The sequence below is a fragment of the Cyprinodon tularosa genome, unplaced genomic scaffold (assembly GCF_016077235.1).
Source record: "Cyprinodon tularosa strain WSP-4 unplaced genomic scaffold, ASM1607723v1 ctg268, whole genome shotgun sequence".
NCBI classification, from domain to species: Eukaryota; Metazoa; Chordata; class Actinopteri; order Cyprinodontiformes; family Cyprinodontidae; genus Cyprinodon; species Cyprinodon tularosa.
The window spans coordinates 136,726-160,188 of NW_024038972.1; the positions used below are offsets into that span (position 1 = coordinate 136,726).

Sequence of the window (23,463 nt, forward strand, 5' to 3'; positions counted from 1 at the left end):
CCATTTCTCCTTGTGAATGCTCTGTTTAAAAGTTGCTGCTTGCATCGCTCATACAAGCTTACTTTCCAAAAGAAGATTTGCAATTTTTCCACAACGTCAGACTCACCACCGCTTACCGTAGTTAAAATGAGGACGAGCACATAGGATGCGCCTTAGGTAAACATATCACCAGAATGATTGACAAGTAGGAAGACAACTTATTTTAATGATCCACCCGGAAAAGGAACATCCTCCACTATACCTTTAAACATGTAGTTTAATTTGAATGAAGAAATGGAAAAGCATAAAAAACATTTTTAGAACTGTATGTTGAGTGCTCCTTTTAATACAAGTTTTTAAGTGTCATAAAAGTTTAAACCTTTTTATTCCGCTTCAGATTTAAAAAGTAGTGCTGGATTTTATTCTTCCATAGTCCTTAGAGTAAATATGTTCCATAAAAAAGTGTTCAACATATTTTATGCTTCATATCTGCTGTGCATATCAAACTTTAAGCAGTGTGCTGACACCAGAAAAGTGCATTAGTGACCAGAGTTTCTATGCACAAGATAAATGACATTTGTGGATGTAACCTCATTGAACGAGCACTGCAAGGGTACGTGTGTGCGTACTGTAGAGGTTATGATCTGCCCTCTGGCCGTCTAGTATCAGCACTATATAAAAAAACGCAGAGGTATTCTGTGCTGTCAAGGGAAAAACTAAGCTGGCCAGTCAGCGCTAATAGATAAGGACAAAGGTCGAAGCTTAAAAGGTTTTTAGTTTTAAGGAAATTTTTATTTAATTTCCAATAAACTGCAGGTTTTTATCTCTACTTTAACTGGCCTTTTTATATGTAAAAATCTAGTAATTTATATTCTAATTCAGTTTATTTGCATAGCTCCAATCCAAAACACCAGTTATCTTAAGGCACTTACAGTCAAATTGATTCAAAGTTTTCTATCTAAGGAAAACCAGTTGATTGCATCGACTCGTTGACTCGAAGGCAATCCGTCACACTAAGCATGCTTGTAGTGACAGTGGAGAGGAAAACCTTCCTTTTAACTGGAAGAAACCTCCAGCAGAACCAGGCTCACACTGAGTCACATGTGAGCAAAGTAAGGTTTTGTAGGTACAATTTTCATTCTTGGATTATTGAAGGTGATAAAAAGGTAAGCAAAGAGTCATGCAGGTTTTTTTTGGATCCTTTAAACTTTTAGGACAATGTTATATAGACCGACACATAACATTGTGTTATAGGAAGTTTTCCATCGTATTTTATCTCTGCATAATTCAACATTTCAAGAAAACATTGTAGCATCACCCCCTACTTCTTAGTGGCTAAAAAAAACAATCCAAAAGGAAGGTTATGAAATGTCTTAGTCAAGTTCCGACTTAAATTTGATTAAGATGTTGCAGCATTGCCTTTAACAGGCTGTCTGTTTAAAAACTTTCCATTGTGTCTGAGATGAAAAAAAAAAAAACCCCTGCAAAGTAGAGGTGACCAAAATTCCTCTAAAACGAGGTAGAAGATTCATAACAAATAATTACAGGCACTTGATGGTAAATGTTGCTGCCAATCACTCATTAATGAATAGTATTAGTATTTTTTATTTATTTAGGTTTGATTTAGTTTTTCCTGACATTTCAATCTTTAAAACATTCAAATTTGATCCAAAAAGCAGACTTTGCCGTGACCTTTTCATTTTTCAAATAGGATGAAGAGATCCCCTTACTTCCACTGTCACACTTCTTTATTCTTTATATCATGGTATTTCATTTGCACCTACTGTAGGTAAGAAATGAAAACAACAAAAACCATTAAATAATAATATTAAAAAAAATTTACTCTTAGATTTTGGAGCAGATTTTTTTAGTCATTAAGTTCTCTCAAGCTGACTGCTTTTGGTCAACATGACAAAAATGTTAGACTCGCCTAGATTAGATATCTGGTTAATTAAAAATCTCCTGAACCCATTTAATGCATTGCTCTATGGAAGTTATTTAAACCTTTCACCAGTGCTGACAGGTGGCTAACGATCTGACTGCAAGGCAATGAAAAAGTTTTTTTTTTTTTTATTAGAACTGTGCAGCCATGTTGCTAGATTGCATTTTATTGTATCACCTAAAATTGCATTTTACTGATGGATCTGGGTGCTTTAAAACAAGTTTGATTGTTGCAGTTTTCATTGGTCATCTAAGCAAAACAGGTAGAGATGTCTGCCAGGCTCTAAGGTCAGAAGATTTTAAACTCACTCATACAGATTTGCTTGCATTTTGTTAAGCAAACCACAAATAAGACTACAACAGAATCTTGTTCTGTAAGAAGGTAAAGCATTTTACGTTAAATTGAATATCGCAAGTAGATCTTGGATTTATATAAATCTCAATTTGTTTCAGTCTGAACATGCTTTGCTGCTGTTGCGCAATCCCATGCACTATAGCTTCAGCGCCCTAAGAAAGGTGCAGAATGTACAGCATGTGTGAGCCCAGAGGAGGGAAAGGAACACCAAGCTGCTATCGTATACAAATTGTGCACGTCACTCTCGTTTTTCAGGTCTGGAAGCAAGAACTAACTGAATGGTTAGCTGTGCACTCAAACTCTCTGACTCATTCCTGAATTGCTGGAATATTAGACCAGAGGTTATATGAAGACGCACAACAACAGTGTTAAAGCCCAGTTTAGGCCTCTGATTACTCAACCTGTGCTGGATCAAAATATGGAAATAATCTATTTCCTTTGGGAAATAAAATAACAGTTAGGTAATGTTTAGGAATGAGGTTAACAAAGGTGACATATTTTATCAGAAGGAGCATTTATTGGTTTTTGTGGTATTTGAGAAGCAAACAAAAAGGCGCTTCTTAAAATAAAACATTTTGTTAAAGAAATAGCAAAAAGTATCCGTCTATATACGACAACAAAACTGTTTTTTTTATGTGTTGATAGAAAGAAATCTAACCTTAGATAGAACTATTTTTGGGCAATCACTTAATAATTCCCACATTATATAAAACCGGTTTTATAATAGGATAATTTAATTAAAAGTGTCTGTGCAAATTCTTAGTTGTCTGTGTCTTGGCAACCGCAGAATGTTTGATTTGGTATTTGATTAGAAGTATTTAAATATTAGGACTCCTTTGAAATGCAAATACTGCTTTCTACTTTGGATATCTGTAAAAAAAAAAAAAGAAAAAGAAAAGGGGAAAAAGAAATTCAACAAATAATAGCAAGAGGAGGAATTATAATGACAGGATAAAATGAAAGCTGGAGTCTGATACAATTAAAGGGCATTTTTTTGGGTCTTAGTTGGATAATACAAAGTAATAAAGTTAGATATGATAACATCACTTCCGCTTTGGTCTTTCAAAATTTAATCCTACCAATTCTGTCTCCTGTACAAATGACACACCCAGGGGGAATTAATATTATTATTTTTTTTTTTGTAGTTTTTATAGCAGTGGTAAAAAAGCCGTACATTATATGTATGTTTTCTTTATCTCTGTTCAATTTATTTATGTAATGCCAATAAAATTTAAGTGTTTTTTTTCAGGTTACTTTACAAAAAATGGCATTTCAGTCCAAAAAAACACATTTCTAAATCCGATTACATAAAAATCCTGCTGAATCTGGTCATCAAATAATAACTTCAGTTTATTTAATCAAATATTTTCTTCTTTAGTGAAAACCAGCTGATTGCATGAAGTGACTAACTTTGCCATTGACTCCTAGCGGACAGAGACCTTTGATCTTGCAGGACCCCCCCTCATACTAAGCATCCCAATATAACTTTTTATGGCCATATTATCTGATTTTATTAATCTAAAATTCGTGTGATCTGGCTAATATGTGAAAGAGAAAAGACAGGTGTGTCATATAACATATAGCGAATATCTGAAAGTTTGTTATTGTGACTTTACAAACAGTAAAAACATATTTTAACAGAATTGAAATTAAATATCTAGACTAACTATACTTTCCTACAGCCTTTGCTAACAGATAGACGCATATATTTAAACATATGTGATTTCTAAATAAAAGGTATAGTGGATAAAATTCTTCCAGTATTGAGATCTGGGGCGTGAATCTTTTCCATCGTCATTACTTACCTACTAGTATCAATAAACATTCTGCATAAAACTGATATTTATCAGCACTAATTCATAAATTGATTATTTTATTTGTTGTTTTTTTTTAACTGTTATTTATCTATGATTTCACTGAACACTTCCAGTGACTTGCAGAGACACATTTTCTCTTTACCCCATATAACACAAAATCTAGTTCTGAAAAGGGCATGAATTCTTTATTTGTCATCTTTGATGTTAGTATACTGACATGTGTAATTAACCACAAAAATATAAATGTTTTGAATATTCCACTTGAGAGTATTACTGCTGCCACCATCTGTATTAGAGGGGAAAAATGAAACAGGTGGCCACAGGGGTGGCCTATAATTGGCTAAGGAGCCACCGCTGGCCCCCCATCTAGCTCCGCCCCTGTCACATAGGTCAATAATTGCGGTTATCTCTCCTTCCTCTGTGCGGCGGGTTGTTCTGAAGGCCGCTCAATGGCGTAAATATCGGTAAGCAGACGTAATGGCGCCATTAATTCCTTTTAAAACCCACCTGACCTTGAAAAAACTACTGACCGGACCGTATCTATACCACATGCCAGATTTCAACATGATGGTGAGCCGTTTAAACACAACACCAACAGCAAAGCAGACAGTGGTTCTTTTAATTACTATGTTAATGTGTTTAGTTCATTAGACGTTGGTAAAAGATACACTCATATAATATGTTGCAAAGCGCAATAAAGATGTTAAAAGGACTATGTATTTGAGTAGTTTTTTACACTACGACTTGGAATTATGGGTAATCCAGAGCGTGAACCGTTACGTAGAATATATTAGCGACGATGGGGTGTTGTACTTCATATGGGGCCCACCCAGATAATGTTGCTTAGGGGCCTGTTTGCTGATGAAGATTGTCAGTATAGGGGCCTGTTGTGTCGTTACGCCGTTGAGTCTGCTGTTTTATTTTGAAAGGCAGATGAGCTTCCGCTTTACTCCCGGCGCACGAGCGGAACTTGACTCGTCGCTGTTGCTGTGGGGAGTCCAGCCATTGCCTTGACGAGTCATCGCCAGAGAGGAGCTCAGAGCAGCCCGAGGAGTAGCTGCAGACGGCATATCTGTCACGGCGGGTTTACTGCATCACACGGCGGACCGGACTTCCACGCAGAGTGGGGTTTAAAGCCTCTTTAAGGGACGCTGTTTATATTTTGGACCGGAACGCAGACTACCCCCCCTCCCTTCCCAAAAACAGACAGACAGTGAAGTAGCACCAGAGCCGTCGCTACATCGCTGAGGGAACTTGGCATCTCTGCGCAGTGGGAGGTGTCTGTCTCGCGGCTTCTTTTTCTAAACGTCCCGCTGGCATGGACCTCTATTATAAGGGGAGGGGGGGGGGTAGTGTTTAGTGCATTTTCTCCACCTTTTTTTTTTTATTCTTTTTTTTTTTTCTGCAACCAACTGTGGCTTTAATGTGACGCGCCGTGCAGACAGTCTGAGAGGGATTCCCACTGCAGAGGAGTTCAGTAAAGGCTCCATTTCTCAACTTTTTACCTTCATATGAAGCAGCGGCAGCGAAACCAACACTGATGTAAAAGGTAACGATTCATTTCGCTCTGTTTGACTCACTGTTCACGTGTAGTTTTATTCTGTGGGTAAAGTTTGCAGCAGAGCGGAGAGCCGCTCTGCATCCCTTCCAGCACACTTATCAGCTGGATATATATAAGCCTCTTTAATACTAATGCATGCAAACACTGGGTGCAATTACTGTGCTTCACACTTTGCACGGCTCTATTATGAAGTGCATGTTTCATTTTCTTTCAGTGAGCCAGAAACGAGCTTTTATAGAACAGAAAAGAATAGAACAGAATAGAATAGAATAGAATGTTATAAAGCAGAATAGAATAGAAAATAATAGAATATAACAGAATAGAATAGAACAGAATAGAGTAAAATAGAATAGAACAGAATAGAGTAAAATAGAATAGAACAGAATAGAGTAAAATAGAATAGAACAGAATAGAGTAAAATAGAATAGAACAGAATAGAGTAAAATAGAATAGAATAGAAAAGAATAGAATAGAACATAACAGAATAGAACAGAATAGAATAGAAAAAAATAGAATATAATAGAACAGAATAGAACTGAAGTGAATAGAACAGAAATGAATAGAATAAAATAGAAAATTCTGATGTTTACAGCAGCAAAAAGATTATAGAAAAGAATGGTCACACAAATGTGGACCTTATAAAAAATAAGAAATATAAGAATAACATTATAGTGAAAAGCTAAAAAATAAACAATAAAAACTGTAAAACGTTTTAACAATATAAATACTGTGAGAATAAATAACCAATATACAGCTATGGATACTTTTACAGTAAAGGATATTTGAAAATAGCAACATCAGAGATGTGCAAAATGACAGCAGCATGTTATTTAACTGACTAAGATAGAAACTGTGCAAAATCAGCATGAATGTAACGACTTATTGAGGTTGCTGGGAACAGTGGTGGTTCGATAATCACTGATTCTGTGATGCAATTAGCAGCTTAGTTGATATAAAGGTATTTAAATCAGTGAGCGCGGATCTAGAAATCTGCCTTTTATTGAATTTTGTTTTCCTTTGAGTCCTTGTGGATGTGCTGCTATGTCTTTTATAGAGGCTATAGACTTGAATCCTACATTACCTAAAGACATTTTTACTGTATTTAATGGATCCGTTATAGATAAACTGAATTTAGCCTACCGTCCCATAACTGGAAGATCAAATAGTGGAAAATCTGAACTCACATTTTTTTTTTAGCTTTCAAACACTTAAAGCAGCAGCATGGACATTGATTTTTCAGATTTGATTAAAACCAGATAAGTTAGACCCATATGATTTGATGCATGCAGGGCTTAGATCTTATAGTTTGATTCAAAACTGCTGCTTCTATTATCTGAAATAAAATGTATTTTTCTTTGTAAGCATGGCAGATGTTTTAGAAACATCTGATTACTGCATCCATAGAAACGTATTTATGTTCAACTACTCTAAAATGTTCTAAAGAGTTTGGAATCCTCTTTAGCACGATGAATGGCAGGTATGACCTAAATGTTTGGTGCACTAAACAGCTGTGATGGGAGAGTATAACTCATGCTGACTGGTAGCAGGTTTTTTTCTGGCATCTACCTCAAAGAGCTTTAAACCGTATGAAAGACATTCTTGCTGGTTTTGAAACAGAAACCTTAAAAAAAAACAGAACAATATACTTTTGATACAGGTAAAAATCCCATGTCTCCTTGGTTCTTGTGAAATATCTGCAAATTAACCCCAGCCAGAGTCTGCTGCTACATGTCCCTGTGGTAACATGATGTCAGGTGTTTTTCAGGTGTGACGATTGAGTGATTCAGGTTTAAAGTTTCCTCCATATCAAGCTCTATCCAGAGCTGAACCGGCCTCCAGGAAAGAAGCCGTCTGCTCGGAGCTCTGCAATCGTTTTTTTTTGTGTGATTTAGACGGAAACTCCTCCAGTAAAGCACTTCAGTGAGAACAGCTCTCTCATTCTTGAGTTGTCCGTCTATTCAGAATGTGTCATCCCCTCCTGAGGGATTACCTCACCACCTCTTTGTTGGAGCCACTCACAGGAGCAGACAGTGCAGCACCTGGGACTTGAGACATCTAGCTGAATGAATTACCTCTCTTAACCTCAAGGGCGGCCTTTACAATCTGCTGTATTATAGCACGCTAATTTTAAGACCCGTTCATTACACGTGTAACTGAACAGCACACATGGCTGCACAAACAAGCACGGCGATTTACAGCGCGCAGCTTTTGGGACCTTTAAACCATGTTGAAGCATCTTCTGTTTGAGATTAAGCCTGGCAAAATTTGTCAGCTTGTAAAATGACTGGCTCCCGTTTTATTCAGTTGTTTTACAGGAGACTGGTTTGACTGGAAGAGAAAACTCAGAGAGCAGTGATTGAAAATGTCTCCATCATCGCAAACCAGAGCATGTGCTGCTCATCTGACGCGAGCAGAAGTCTGCAGGCTGTTTAGAAAAGCTGCTGGCAAATTCAGCAGGCATATAAACAGCCAGGCAATCAAGCTCCGAGCCAGCTCCCATACCAGAGAATGAAAAAGAGCACATACAGTTAGTCTGTCATGGAAACAGGAACACACTGAAAAACAGACCAAGATCCAACATCCACAAACAAAGGCTTTGATGGCAGGAGCACAGCTGACACACCTCTCCAGAATGGTGTCACAGCCAAACGGGAACAGAGCAGATGAAGCTACTATGCAAAGAAGCAAAGAGAGCATAACGTTAGAGATTGAACTAATGAATTCTGCAGAGTGGGAGAAAAGAGTTAGAATGAAGCAGAATGATAAAAAAGGGTCCCTATGTCCTCCAGCAGTTAAAGCCTATAGCAGCATAACTATAGAGATATTTCAGGATAACCTAACCTAACTATAAGCTTTATCAAAAAGGAAAGATTTAAGCCTACCCTTAAAAGTTCCTTCAAATTATTTAACAGACAAATTTTTATTCAAGTGGGTCTGTATTCATCTACAGTTAAGTAGCTTCTCGCTTTAACCTGCTTATGTCTTGAGATTATTATTTAAGATGTTTGAAAAGAATGAGAATGAAGCAAATTAATCATAACAAGGGCCTGTTTTATTAAACATTGCAGACTGTTTGTAAGGGAAGCAGAAAAGCTACAAATCCCGTCCTGGAATATATCTAAAAAAAGACCCCAGTTTCCATAACAATGATAGACAAAGTTTTAATGATTTAAGCTTTAACAGTTTTTTTTTTACTTTGGTTTAGATGAGACTAAGATTGAGTTTTTATGTATACCTACAAATCTTACCTTGAGTAGAGTAACTACTCAACAGATTAACCAAATAATGATTATTAATTATATGCAATTAATCATCTAATTTGTTTTTTTCTTTTTTTTTTACTTCTAGTGACAAAGACTTTAGAAGACCAAGCCAGGCCAGGCCAGGCTAGGCCAGGCCGGGCCAAACCAGATTGGTCAGCTCCATCTCCACAAGAGTCACCTTGGAGAGAGCATATCCTCGTCATTATCTACCATTCAAGCTTTAAAGATTCCTTTGTGGCTGCCAGCACCTGATCAGTCCCCAGTCCTATGTTGTGGTCTGTTTTGTCTGGATGTCGGAAGCAGGATGGATTCTGGACTTGATTTGACCATTTATACCTCATCGCAGCATCGGCCAGCCTCCCTATTGGACTGCTTATCCTCCCAAGTCTTTAAGCCCCCGCTTCTTACCTGGGGCCTTCCTCAGCCCTCTAAGGAAGGGCCTTATAGGAACTGTAGCTTGTCTTGTTAGAACTGCTGACATTTGCAGAGAGGAAACAGAGCTGATAAGTCCTGACAAACTTTTACAGAGAACAAGAGTTGCTCTGTCAGTTTTCTGATACAACCAATTGCCTTTAATTTTTTATTTTTGTTTTGAGTTCTGAAGTTTACACAAATAAGTTTGTCCAAATTCTCAGTTTTTACACAAATCCTTATTTATATTTTCCTTCTTTTTCGTTGTGGTCTGAGCCCAGCAGAAGAATGTCCGAAAGCAGCAGCAAAGCAGTAAAATTCCTCGCCCCGCTCCCCCCTGCGCCCTCCGACTCCCCCTGCCCGTCACCTCAAACCCCCCACAAGAATGTGAATGGCTCTGCAAGCTCAGACTCGCATGTCGTGGAGAAAATCGGCGAGCAGCCCGAGGTGCGGCGGCGGCGCCACACCATGGAGAGGGACTCCAAAACAGCCGAGCACCGTTTCTTCCGCCGCAGTGTTATCTGCGACTCGAACGCAACAGCTTTGGACCTGCCCAGCAAAGCGACGGTACTTATCACCTCACCCCCAGACTGTGAAGGGTCCTCCCTCCTCTTGTCCTTGCAGAACTTTAGGCCTGAGGAGCAAGAGGCTGAAGGTGAGAAAAATGGAAGAGGGTCCTACTTGCAAAGTGCTGGACTCCCGCCTTACTCTGACCTGGGGGGGACGGCTAGCCAGGGGCACATCCAGCATTCCTTGGGAGATTTAGATCTAAATGTTCTCTCTGTGGCTGTACCCACAACTAGTAGTGCTATTTATGGTGCAGAAGAGTCAACAAAAGAGCCGACCTCGTCAGCTTTGGATGTTACGGACAGAGAGGTGTGCAAACAGCCCAAAGTCAAGTTGTGTGCCAGAGGGATTCAGGAAGAGCAACCGGCGTCAAAAGACGAAAAGGCGGACGAACCCGGTAGCGACGGAAACGTTAGCAGCCAGACCGATGAGAAGGACCGAGAGAAAGAGGAGGAGAAGGGGCAAGCGAAAGCGCGGGCAGAGCAGAGGGAGGCCGAGAAACGAGTCCAAGATGATATAGAGGAGGCCGAGACCAAAGCTGTAGGCACCTCGCCGGACGGGCGCTTCCTGAAATTCGACATTGAGATCGGTAGAGGGTCTTTCAAGACCGTCTACAAAGGACTCGATACGGAAACTACCGTGGAAGTGGCATGGTGTGAGCTACAGGTAAGGCTTGACTCTTAAAAATAAAATCTGTTTCTCTTCTACATCTCCACCTTCTTGTTTGCTCTGTTTTAATCTTGATACACTGATCAGGTTGGAGAACACTGCTCAGATGATGCTGTTTACGATAAGAGATCAGATACACTGTGCAGATTACGCCTTGGTTAAAGCAGTTTGCTTATCTTTTGCAATTTTAGATCAACTTCTAAGGAACCAGAGTTAGCATCACTTGAAAAGTATTTGTATTTCTTAAGCTTTTCACATTTTGTGACATAACCACACAACATTCAGTTTGTTTCATCAGTATTTTCAGAGCAACTGAAGTTGAAGAGAAGTAATGACTGTTTTTTTTAAAAAGAAAATCAGTAAATTACCTTCAAACATTATCTTCAGGATCAACAGAACAGAACAATGTAAAGTAGAACTGCGGTCGAAAACCAACACGTTAGATAAACAGTTTTTCCACAGTGATGGCGGCGTCATGCTTTGGGGAGGCTTTTCTTAAGCTGGGGGATTAGAAGGGAAGACGTATGATGTCCTGGAGAAAATAAAACTGTTAGAAAGGCTTTAAAATGGTATTAAAAGAACCCTGAACATCCAGACAGGGCTCCAGAACTCTGGCAACAATTGAACGGTGTTTTCTGTAGAGTGTTTGCAAAGAACGATAGGCCAAGATCATTAGCGTCTATTAGTGCCAAGCTGATAAAGACCAGCATTCATTTTGGAGGTGTTTTTTTTTATGTTCCTTCTATGACCTGTACTTCCTCGACAAAAAACAAAACAGAAAAACAATATAATAAAAAATCTTAACTGACATTTTTTTTCAGTTAGTAGCAAAATGACTGCATCTCCTCCTCAGTTTTGCAGCTGAAAAGTTTCTTTTCGCCTTACTCATGCTGTGGAGGAGGTGCTCCCAGTCTCTTCTCTGTGAGCAGTTGATTCTCTTTTTTTTTCTCTTTTTTTTCTCTCTTTTAATGACTGAACGGATGTTGAGGTGCAACACACGACCGCGATCACAAGTTGCATGGTTGAATTTAGAAACGCTGCCAAACAGCTGAGGAGTAATTGTAGTTTGGTTTGAGTTCCTGACTACTGTCGGAAATTATTCAGCAGAGTAAAAGCTCAGGTAAAGACAGGTAGCTGGGAGGCGTGTGGCCTAATGTCACTTTTGTTGGATGCAGTTAAACAAGAACAGTATGTATTAAACAAAAAGCAGCTTTCCGATTATTGATGGCGTTCGTCTAGGTGTCCCAAACCAAATTCTTCTGTATCATTGGTGGGGAAATGATCATGACACTCCATGCTGGATTTAGAGGTTTTTTAGGCTGCAAAATGGAAAAGAGTTTGATTTTTTGATCTGATTTTTCTTTGTAGCTGTTTTTTAGATGCCAGTGCAGGACCAGCGGTGCGTCCAGGAGTCCGATAGGTAGAATAACATCATATGACGTTCGGACTGATCTGAGGTTTTAGCAGGAGGAAGAAAACACACTGACATGGACTCACGTGGAACTGCTTGTTGCTATGCCAAGGAAACAAAACACGCAGGATTTTAAACAAAGCCTTTGGGATATGCAGCAGAGTTAGCTGACGTTTCGTAATAAACAGTTTCAGTCCGATTCATTACAGATTGGTAATTAAAAGCAGAAACAGTCGGATTGCTCTTTTTTCTGAGTTTTTTATTTCACTTTTTTATTTTTTTATGTGGGGGGAACATGTGCTTGTTTTGCTGTCATCTTCATCACAAGATCATCCTCGAGTCTTCCAGAATCCCAGGGGCTCAGATGAGCTTTGCCTGACGGCCCGCGTCAAGGAGATGCTGGTTTGTTTGTCAGAAAACAAATGTCCAGAAGCCCTGGCTGAGCTTCCCTGTCACACATCTCTCATTTTCCCTGCGCGTCTGTCGTCTGCTCGTGAAAGTATGGAGACCTGGTGATCCTCAGCAGCGCTGTGCATATTAAATCTCTGTATTTGGGCTGCCCTCCAATTTTCAAACTAGCTTGACTTTTCTTTGCCACATTGTCTTTTTCAAACCTCTAAAAGTTTCTTTGTATTCTAACAACTCTTTAGAAAATTGAAGTCATTTAAGACTGAAACCTGACTCATTCTGCTTAATCAAAGAAACTATTATAGGGAAATCTTACTGGTTGGATACAAAAATGGGTAGAAAGGAAAACAAAAACTTGTAAACCACAAATTTAGGATCATAAGAGGTACTGTATTTTCTTGACTTTTGATTCTGATAAGCTGAGGCTTCGAGTCGTGTGTCAAGTACTGGAGGGGGGGCGTTTCTGCGAGGTGCGTATCGAGGCTTCCTTCATTTGGGGTAGGAGCCAAAATGGATGACATCTGAAGCCTCGCTACCCGCCATACCACGTGACCGCTTCGGGAAGTGGTTCAGCTCGCCCAGAACTTCGGCAGGCATTCGCACAGCCTCAGTATTCAGTCAAGATGGGTTTTTTTCAGCAGAGTTGGATAGAGTTTAGATAACCTAAGAATAGATTGGTGTTTTTTCCAACCAATCTAGTGGGTTAAAACTAGTGATCAAACTATGATCAAAATCTGAGCAAGTCACTGATAAAAATGTAAACGTATTGTGTAAATATGTAGATGCTTTAATATGTCACTTATTTAGACGTGTTAGCTGTAAGAGGTGGACTTCCCTTCCGTGGGTTGTTGGTTCAAGGCCCTCCTCAGACTTTTATAAGTTTTGATAAAACACATCCAGTATTTTGGCTAATGTGACTAATTTGCATTTGTTGCCCTTGTATAAATATAGATTGGTTATGTTTCAATAAAAATGACCCACACCTTACATTTTCTCATCATTGCCCAATTTGCACAAACACTTTCACTGTCTGCTTGAGCCTATTTCACTAAAATGGCAGAAAAACTGTGTACCTACAATTATTTTTCCTCTTCTAAGACATTTTACATACAAAAAAACATAAAGATTTTATTATACAGACCAAATATTAACAATTTCAAATAGACTTATATGGGGAAAAAAACAAACAAGAAAAACAATATTGAAAAAAAAAAAAAACACAATTATATTACAAACTGTAGTTCTGCACTCCACCAGTAGGTGGTGACATGTTCACATGAGGCCTTATGAGCTGTGGGGATCGTTGAAGCAATTTGGCAAAACGGTTCAATTTCTCATGAGGCTTCATCTCACCGTCACTACTAGAAACCTACACGTATTAGCTGGACTGGGCTATAAGTTGCTGATACCTACTGAAATGTCTCCCACCAAACCTGTAGGGGGAGCTCTACATATAGCCTGCGGAGTAGAGATGAAGAAGAATGCTAGCTCCCGATAGCTTGTTGGCTCGCAGCTCTAAGAGCTTCTTAAGAAAGATGGGGCTTCGTCAGCTCTTTATTTCAGCTCTGCAGGGGTTGAACTCAGTCTCTTCATTGGTTTGGTAGCTTTAACGCAGCAAATAATTGTCAAAATGTGAGTATTCAGGACATTGTTTTACGTCCTGCCTGCTGCGAGCATATTTTTGTACTAAATGAGAAATTAGCCCATTATTCATTCATTTCCAGCTCTGACAATCCAAAAATCCACAGAAAAGCCACACCTTCTTATAAGCTGCATGGTTTAAAGTAAACATTGAGTATTTTAGAACGAAGAAAGCACATTGGGCAACATGAACCAGAAACATTTGGTGCAGAATTTGTTCCTAGAGTAGAAGCAAGGTTGAGCCATCTCCCTTTAAATAGCATGGGTCTGGTTCCAAATTGAGCATCACTAATCAATGCCCTGCTGAAAGATCGTTGGCCCACATGGAGAACACCTCAGCTGTGCTGCTGCCATCAACACCCTTGTTTATAGATGTTGGAGATCGGCCTGTTTTTCAGTGTTGTCCTGTTTCTCGGACTGTGACTGGCTGGATGTCCTCTCTTCATCCTCTGACATGGCTCAGAGCTCGTCTGCCTGGCTGTGTGTTTCCTGGATCGGGCTGCCTTTTACAGCTGCTTTTTGTATCTCTGCTTCTGTCTCCCTGAACCCCAGTCGGCTTCGGCAGATGGCCGCTCACACTGAGCCTGGTTCTGCTGGAGGTTTCTTCCTGTTAAAAGGGAGCTTTTCCTCTCCACTGTCGCTACAAGCATGCTTAGTGTGAGGGATTGCATTCGAGTCAATGAGTCGATGCAATCAACTGGTGGAAGTAGTCCAGCTGAGCCACATCTAAGGATTGGTTGACTCTCAGCTCTTAAAATGTACTGTTTCTATGTGTTTCAGTTATCTTTATGTACGGAAAAGAGTTTCAGTTGTCGAGATATAAACTTCCCTTTGTTGTCATTTCATGTTCGGCGCAAAAGGTTAACAGTTCATCACAAATAGTTCAGTTTCATGCTCCGAGGAAAAAACGTGAAGAGTTAAGGGGTTTTCCAAAAGTTTCCCACAGCAATTTAAAAAGTGTTATTTGAGTTAATTATACTTTAGTGTAACCTAAGTATTGAACATTTGTGGTGAGCTGTCTAAATGTCGCAGTAACAAACGGTTTACCGCTCTGCCCTCCTATAATCCCCTTTAGTGTGTTTCTGTCAAAGATGACAGAGCAACTGTGGACATGTGGCAGAAAGCTGAGAGTAAAGTTACATACGTGCACATACGCCCACCCAACGACCAATCGCCTTCCCCCACCGGGTGGGCATGGCAACTGGAGATCTTTGAGAGTCATGATCGGGCAGTTGTTCTAAGTCCAGCATATGTTTCTGATTGATGTTTGGATGGAGGTAGTTGGGTCTTTAACATCTTCAGATGGATGGAAGGTTTGCTCAAGCTTTAAGCAAACTAGTAATGAATAGATGGTGGGAGTGGTGAGGGGGAGGAAGGTCACTCAGTAGCTTATCTTAACGGGCGTCGTTAGTTTGGATTGGAGAGAGAAGGCAGAGGCAGGTCACCTGGGATGAAAAGAATCCCTAAACGGTTTTATCTCAGGAGTTTTTGGAGGATGTCTCTTATTTAGGTTTCCCAAACTACTGGCAACGTCTTGGAGTCAGATAAATGAGAAAAACCTGTGGGAGGGAATTTTTTTTTTACTCTATGGCATAAAAAATGTTTTTGACTCATGAACTGAGGTAGATTTCTCAGATTTCACCTATTGGTGCTGCAGAGGTGCGGGGGTTGAGTCCAGCCGACTGAAGGAAGTAAAGCAAACAAGAACTGAAAGAGTTCTGTGTATTTTTGTAAGACAGTTGCTTTGAAAATGGGAAAGTTTCTGAGCGATGGCTACGAAAAGAGTAAAGTAAACTCCACATTAGGGAAAATGAGGCATTTCTCGGGAAAAGGAGAGAGGGAGAACATTGAGAACAGATGAAAGAACTGCAGTGGGAGGATGATGGGGAGGAAAGAATGATGAAGATGAAAAGGTCCCTTCTGAAAGCGAGACCCATCAGCTGTGGAAGAGGCTGAGATTACTTTAAAAACCACAGAAGAACACCACAGATTAGCCCTTACCCTCCACAAGCACGTTTACTTTTCTTTGGCCTAACATGGCTTCAGTTAGATGTTTACCTACACTCGGCATGATGATGCCAGTAATTATGGACTTGGTTATTGTTTCACTGATGATCCTTGGATTTGTAGATACACAGAAATTGAATCAGAGGACCTCTTTTTTTGTAAATCTTTAGTCGTGTTTTAGATAAAAGTGGTGGAGAAGAAACTGAAGATACCAAGGAGTATATTTCTTTCTTTGATATATATAATTTGTATGATAAAGTGTAGAATTAACATTTTTAAAAGATCAGACCATCATCTGCCGTCTCTGAGGTCATACTTCTCTGTTTGAGTGAGTGCAGTATTAGGAGCGAAGATTTTCATCCAGAAATTATTTATGAGTACGCATGTATTAAAGAATGCTGGGAAGGATAAATGTGCTCAGACTGCTGCAGGTCTGCAGAGGTGTTACTGATTTTAGAGGTTCAGATTTCCTTGACAAAGCTTGAGCAAAGTGGAACCTTTGGCAAAGGTTTCCTGTGAGGTTGCTGTGATGGCATCCTTTTTTGCATGAAAAAAGAATGAAAACTGGGTATATGTTTTAAACGTATTCGTTAAAATGTTTGAAATGCCAACAACAAATAAGTTCCTTTTCCTCGTTACTTTCTAGAGCAAAGTTTGGCAACTCGCGGCTCTTTAATGCCACTGTTGCGGCTCCCTGGAGCTTTTTCAAAAATGTATGAAAATGGAAAATATGGTTTTTATTTGTTAGTTTCAATATGGTATACAGTAGGTCAAACATTGATTATGTTTTCCAATACTGGAAAAATTTGTATGATGAATAAAATAAAACAATAAATGTAAAAAGATATGCGTCATAGCCTGCAACACACGATTTAGCGCCGCACTGTGCAGGCAGGTGGCTGTTGTAAATAAAGCGGTCTTGGGCCACGGATCCCAAAGGGTAAAAAGGGAAGATACCCGATGAGAACAGAGGATTCCAAAAATGAATGAATGAATTTGCCTTCATTACCAATGCGGAAGGATTGTCTGCATGTTTCCTTTGTAATGAGAAGTTATTTGGAAAGGTATTTCCAGGGGAGCATGCTAAATATGCAGCAGACCACCAAGTTGGGAGTAAGAGGAAAAAGTGAGATTGTAGAACTTCTGGATAAATTAGAGGAGTGCAAAGATAGATTTAAGAAGTGGATTGCATCTAAAACTACTGCTGCTAGTTTTGTTGAAAGCATGGAAAACCGTCCACAGATTGAATAGGTAGCGCTCTTCCTGATATGTCAACTTCTTCCCTTTTTTCCCCCCAAATCCTCAAAATAAGAATAACACCAAAAATCTGATTTCTTTATTGTGTTTCAATAATTTCATTAATGCAACAAAACCTAATACATCCAAACCACGCATTGAAGGGTCAAGAAGCGGCGAGCGGTTAACTCCGTGCAGTGAGAGCGTCAATGCTCCTTCCTTATCTTGTGATATTATAGAATTTAAACTCAAAGCACCGAATATCATACAGCAGAGTCACATGATGTGACATTTGCTCCAAGATAAACATTTAATCATAAATGCTTATTATATATTTATGCTCACATAGTCCATTTTTTTTTTTTTTACAGTGGGCTAATACTCTTAGTGTTGCCATACGAGGCTTATATAATTATTTTACAGATTTGTTTTTAGTTGGTCCAATATGGCTCTTTGAACAAATTAGATAACCAAACCCTAATCTAGATAAATGCCTTATGTGTTTGCCTAGTAAGGATTTGGCTCTGGTTGATGGTTTACGTGCTGCTGCTGATTTAGGGATTGTTGGTTTTATTATATTTTTGGAGTATAAATCAATCTTATTGGTAGATGCAGTAATTTATGAACCTAGGAAAAAGAATCAAAGTTACGATGAGTGTTTTCCCAAGGTGGGAACCCCCAACAGTTGCCGTGCAATCGGTAAATTACTCATTTTAAAAAGATGGCGTCTAATGTTCTTTACAGGTCAACTACATTTGTCTTTACACAAGATCAGATTACAACCCAAGTCATCTGAGGGCAGACAATGGTCATGACCCGGCATGAATAACACCTTTCAGATCGCTGTTATTCCTCTCTAATAAATCCGCTGAATGTTGTGTGTCTCGCTGCCTCTTAAATGAAGGAATGAAGGACATAAGGGAGGTTTTTCAGGACTAGATGTCATAACAAGAATGCAGCTTAAGGTTTCACACAAAAACACATTCCAACGTCTGTCATAAAAAGGAGAAAATATGCACACATTGAGGATGTTTATGCTCGCATGACGCCATTGACATGGGATGAAAAGTACAACGCCGCAGGGTGAGGTTACCTCAGATGCCACTTTAGAAGAATTTAGAAAATAAATTGGGGTATTCGAAAGAAAAGATAAACAAAAGTACAAAAACCTACGTGAGAAAATAGTTTTTTTTATAAATGTTAGAATTTTAGAGCAGTAGTTTAGTCCAGAGTTGGAAGCATGTATGTGTTTTAAGTTGAGATGAAGAGTTAAGAGTTAGTTCTTCTTCATCCCATCCACTTTGTGCAGTGAATCAGCAAAACAACCCCACAGCATGACGCTCCCACCAATGTGTTTGGAAAGCTTTCTGAGATTTAAAATCCTCACATTTAATCTCATTGGGATGCAGCTCTGATTTGATTTCATTTTTTTTTAGCCATTGAGTTTCCATTTAGAAAAAGAGGGTAGAGAAAAAAAATATTTTTATTTGGCTGCTTTCTTTTACTACTTTTTGGTCTTTCTGCTTTTCCTATTAGCTTTTTTCTGGGAGTTGGAGGCACTTCCTAAAATGTAAACCATACTAGTCGTCATCCACTCACATTTCCCTCTGGTTGATTATGTGTGTTTAAACACCAGGGTTTCCCCCTGACGTTGAGCAGAAAGGTCAGGTCGCTCTGCCTTTTGGAATTTCATTGGTATCAATTTCAGGGTCAAATGACCTAACCTTCAGGTTGTGTTGCATTACTGGTGCAGAGTAAAGCTGTAATCATCAATCAACCCACATCCAGTGTAGATATTATTGTTATCATGCTCAAATAAATCAATCCTGATAGCTTTAAAGGCCTAAAGCGTTGACCTTTTTTCCTCCCATTCAGTGTTTATTCAGAAATAACAAGAAATCCTGCAGTCCAGACGTTTGGCTACAGCTTTTAAAAGGTGCACACGTTTCTACATGTCAGTTTGATGAAGACGCCAAAGAGTTTTTTGGCACCTTTTTCTAAATAAAGTCACGCCGCAAAGGAGAGGAGCTGAGAGATGCAGCTAAAGGGGGTCTATGCGTCTCAGAATGTGTGTGTTCAGTGATTTTTGTTTGTGATTAGAGCTTAGAGTGTGTGTGGTTGACTCATGGGAAGGCGGGCTATGCTAACACTAACTGTAGCTGTGTGTGTGTGTGTGTGTGTGTGTGTTACGGGGTTATGTGAGGACAATGAATGCATCAGGCAGATGTTAGATGACTTCCTTTGTGAGATTCTCTTTTTTTTCCCTGTTAGTGATTCTACCAGTTCTTGATGTATATTTCCTTCTTTGTCTCTGTCTTGATAAATTCCTGGTTTTCTCATTACTTTCCTCCTTTCTTACACTTGATATTTTCCAGATGGCATATTTATGAAGTGTAAGGAATGAATCTTTGGAAAAATACCAATCTGAAAATGTTTATTTAGTTCACCTAGGTTACAGCTAGTCAGAGGAGAGTGTCTGTAAAAAGCAGCTTATAGTTTTTTTTACCGGTATGGACTTTGACTAGACCGTTCTGACAAAGACGTTTTGATCTAAACCTATTTTTTCTTTCTTATTCTGATATAAATCTATTTCTATAGAGCTACTGTAGAGAAAAATTCCAGAGCAATGTTGTAAACCACTTTCTTCCATATAAAACAGCCATTTTATGTTGCTGGGTAATAATCAGGACATTTGTTAATAAAGTCTGGATGTTTTGGGGGGATTTGTGCTTGGGCTGTTTCCAGATGCATGAAAATCCCCCCTTTTTTTGCATAATAGGTCCCTTTTAAATAATTTTCATCCCTGATCCATGTGGTGTGTTTTCTAGTCTTCATCACCACTTTTTGTCACTAATGTTCTTCAATAAATCTTTGAGGCCTTCACGGAGAAGCTGGATTTATACTGAGATAAAATCTCAAACACAGCTGGGCTGTATTTATATAATAAATAATCTCTCAGGGTCATTAGATTCTATTTAGAGGTATGAGAGGAAGATTACAATAAATCAGAAGGCCACACTTTCATAAATATGTGTAAAACCTTTAAATATTTATTTGACAATATTAATTCATATTATAAAAGCATCTTTCCATATAATGCAGCCTGGATCTAAATATTCTCAGTGTGACCCCTAAACATGTTAGCCTCATTAGGGAGAGGGGAAGGGCTCTCATGATGTCTGGGTTTTGCTGGGACGTTTTAAACAATACTGACATTGTGAGAGAAAGTGCTTCTTGGAAATCCAGAGCTACGATTGGCTTACAGCTTCAGATCAAAAACTGGTAACTTAGTCATCTGTTTTTTTTTAGCCTGAAGTGACTATTGGCATATCAGAATTAGGATCTCCTAAAACTGCGTAGATTACAGAAACTTTAGAGGTCATTTCCTGTACTTCAGCTGTCTTGTAGCTCTTTTAGAGTGAGATTGAAACTAAGATGATTAAAAGGGACATTTTTGTGGTTTTATTTTCTTTTTTTGTGTGAATGCCCCCCTGATTTACCTTCTTTAACACTTCATTGTAACGTTTAACCAGCACAAAGTTTTCCTTCTGGTAGTTTAAAAAGCAATTATCCTCCCAAAAATCTTCAGTCCAGTGAAAAGCAGTTAATTTGGTGCAGGGCTCTATAATCTTAAAATATTGTTTGAATGAAGTGAGGAAGCAGCTGCTCATATGTTTATCTAAACAGAAAATCAATTTTTTTTTTGTTTTCATGACAAATTTCTTTAGTCTCTGCTGATTTTCAAAAAATCCTATCAAGTAGATGAAATAGACTGTTTTATTCTGGGCTAATAGCACATCATAAAGGTGTGTGCTTTTTTTTAAGTCATGACCAATTCTTCCATGTTTAGCTGCGTCTCTTTACTGCTTGAGTGTTTTTATTGAATCCTTTCAATAGAAAGTCCTCCTGACTTTCTGCCAATATGTTTATCTGTGTCTTTTTTATTTAAGGACTCATCAGTAGAGCTAGTGCTGCTGTAGTATTTGAGTGTTTTTATTGAATCCTTTCAATAGAAAGTGTTCCTATTCTAGTGCCATTATGTTTATCTGTGTCTTTCTTATAAAATGACTCATTGGTAGAGCTAGTGCTGCTGTACTGTTTGAGTGTTTTATTGAATCCTTTCAATAGAAAGTCCCCTTGGCCTAGAGCCACTAGGTTTAGCTGTGTCTCTGTCCTGAATACCACCATCAGTTGAGCCCCCTTGGCTTCCTTTGCTTAGTTCTGGTCTTTAACTGGACCTGTTTCATTGAGGTGATTAGCAAACTGTGACCATTACACATTTTTGCATTTCTTGTTGAAAGTATTGTCGATCTAGTTAATTGGTGTTTGGCTGTGTCCTTTTCCCAGAGGTAGTTGTTGACAGAGCTTTCGCTGTTCTTCCCTTACCATTAGAAAGTACTCCTGCTCAGCATATCTCTCTTTGCTCTTTGTCAAATCTACAATAACAAAACAAAAAACAAAAAAAAACACCATGTGAAGTTTCTTCACAATTTTAGCCCAGGGACTATGCAATGCAAATTGATATTGCATCAAAAAACAAAAGTTAGCTAGCCGATGTAGTTTTTTGATACTTCTTTATATATATTTTTTAGTTTCTTTACTTTATCCCTTAAGGTCAAAACCAAAGAATCAACAGAAATCAGGGAAATATTGATGTTTTTACTGCAAATGTCAAACCTGTTCAGTCCGAAAGGGCTGTTGACCTTTTCAGATAGTATTAAATAAAGACAAAACAGAAAACGATAACGGACTTTGCTGCTTCACATTGTGTCGGACTGGTCAGTTTGTGATGGCTTGGTAGAGAGCTTGTCTCCCTTGAAATGTGGATGAGGGGTGTGTGACCTCGGTCTAAAATAGACAACTGCCAGTTGTCTGAATCAGCGTAAAATGACCCTGGGGTGCATACACAGCCTGCTCCATCTACTACTGTGTGTGTGTGTTTTTTTGGGGGGGGAGTGGGTGTGAGAATCTGTTGTGTGCTGTTTTATTTGTGTTTAGTCTGCTTCTGCTTTTGTCTGCCTACAGGGGCTGTTCTGCTGTGTGTGCGTCAGTCTATAGGATGTGTGAATAAACTCCTGTTTGGGTCTTTGTGTCGAACCTCTTTATTATGTGTGTTTGAGGAGGGGGCAGCTCCCTGGTTTCATTGTATCCCTCCCAGATTCCCCACATTCCTCTGATAAGATGTCATCTCTCAGTAAAATGGTCTGGGATGTACCAATAAAAATATGACACCAACTCCCCCATCTCACTTTTTGTTTTTATCTCCTTCCATTCATTATTATGGTAAATCGTTAAGAGGATGCATAACAGAATGGGCTTATTGTTTCCTCATTTGTCTGTTTAAAAATACTTTCAGACTATTCAGCTGCACTTTATGCTTAAAATGTTCTCGTCTAAAATGGTTTTCGGTTTATCAAGTTCATTTATTTCTGGAAGCAGATCTGAAGGGCAGAGAGACAGAGACTGTCATGCTGGTGAATGCTGACAGTGAGAGTGATTTCCTGTAATGTTCTACTTTTAATTTAGATTTTTGTCACCCCCCCCCCCCCCCCCCCCCCCAGTCTGTGTGTATGTATGGCATGGTATCCTTCGTGAACTTAAGCTTTTGAGGAAGAGACAGAAAGAGGGAGCACAGTGAGAGGGGAGTTGGGGATTTTTCCCCCCTGTCTTTCTTTTAGCTCTATAAATAGCAGAGTGTCATCTGCGGAGCCATAACTGGAGCAGAATGAGAAGGGACAGGGTTTGGCTGCAATCTAGGCTATATGTGTCTTAGAGCTTGTTGTTTCCAAGTGTGTGAAGATGTACTTTCTAAAACTTATTTTTTGCATAGAAAAGTGGGTTAAACTTGTACAGAAAGAGACAACAATGGCTGGATTGATGGTTAAAGCTGAAACTTTCTCGTCCTCACTTGATGCACACTAGTTCAGGGGCAGGAAATAGACGTGGGTTGGGAACTGGTCTATATCAGCATCTGCGGCGCTAAAATATTCAACTTTTTTACCAGATGAGCAAAAAGTGTGACCTAACTAGAGGGTTTCAGCTTCTGTCTTTACTCCAACACATATGTGCTCTGAACCATTTCAGTGAACAAGTTTAAATCTATTAACTGAACTTTATTGATCTCACACTGGAGAAATGTATCTCTGCATTTAACCCATCCCCTGGTGGAGCATAGGGCTACCATTGTGCATTGCCCA

At 39.1% G+C, this 23,463-nt stretch overlaps 1 protein-coding gene across 5 annotated transcripts in view; it reads left to right on the forward strand.

The window, feature by feature from the left end:
- The first annotated feature begins 5,064 nt into the window (after positions 1-5,064).
- wnk1b (WNK lysine deficient protein kinase 1b) overlaps positions 5,065-23,463 on the forward strand; it is a 106,825-nt gene continuing 88,426 nt past the window's right edge. For 2 of the 5 annotated variants that reach the window (XM_038289387.1, XM_038289386.1), the window contains exons 1-2: positions 5,065-5,641; positions 9,002-10,560. In XM_038289387.1, coding sequence (XP_038145315.1) covers positions 9,616-10,560 — 945 coding nt within the window. In that variant the 5' untranslated portion in view covers positions 5,065-5,641; positions 9,002-9,615. The remainder of the gene's footprint in view (positions 5,642-9,001; positions 10,561-23,463) is intronic. The other 3 variants (XM_038289388.1, XM_038289389.1, XM_038289390.1) reach the window with 2 other exon arrangements.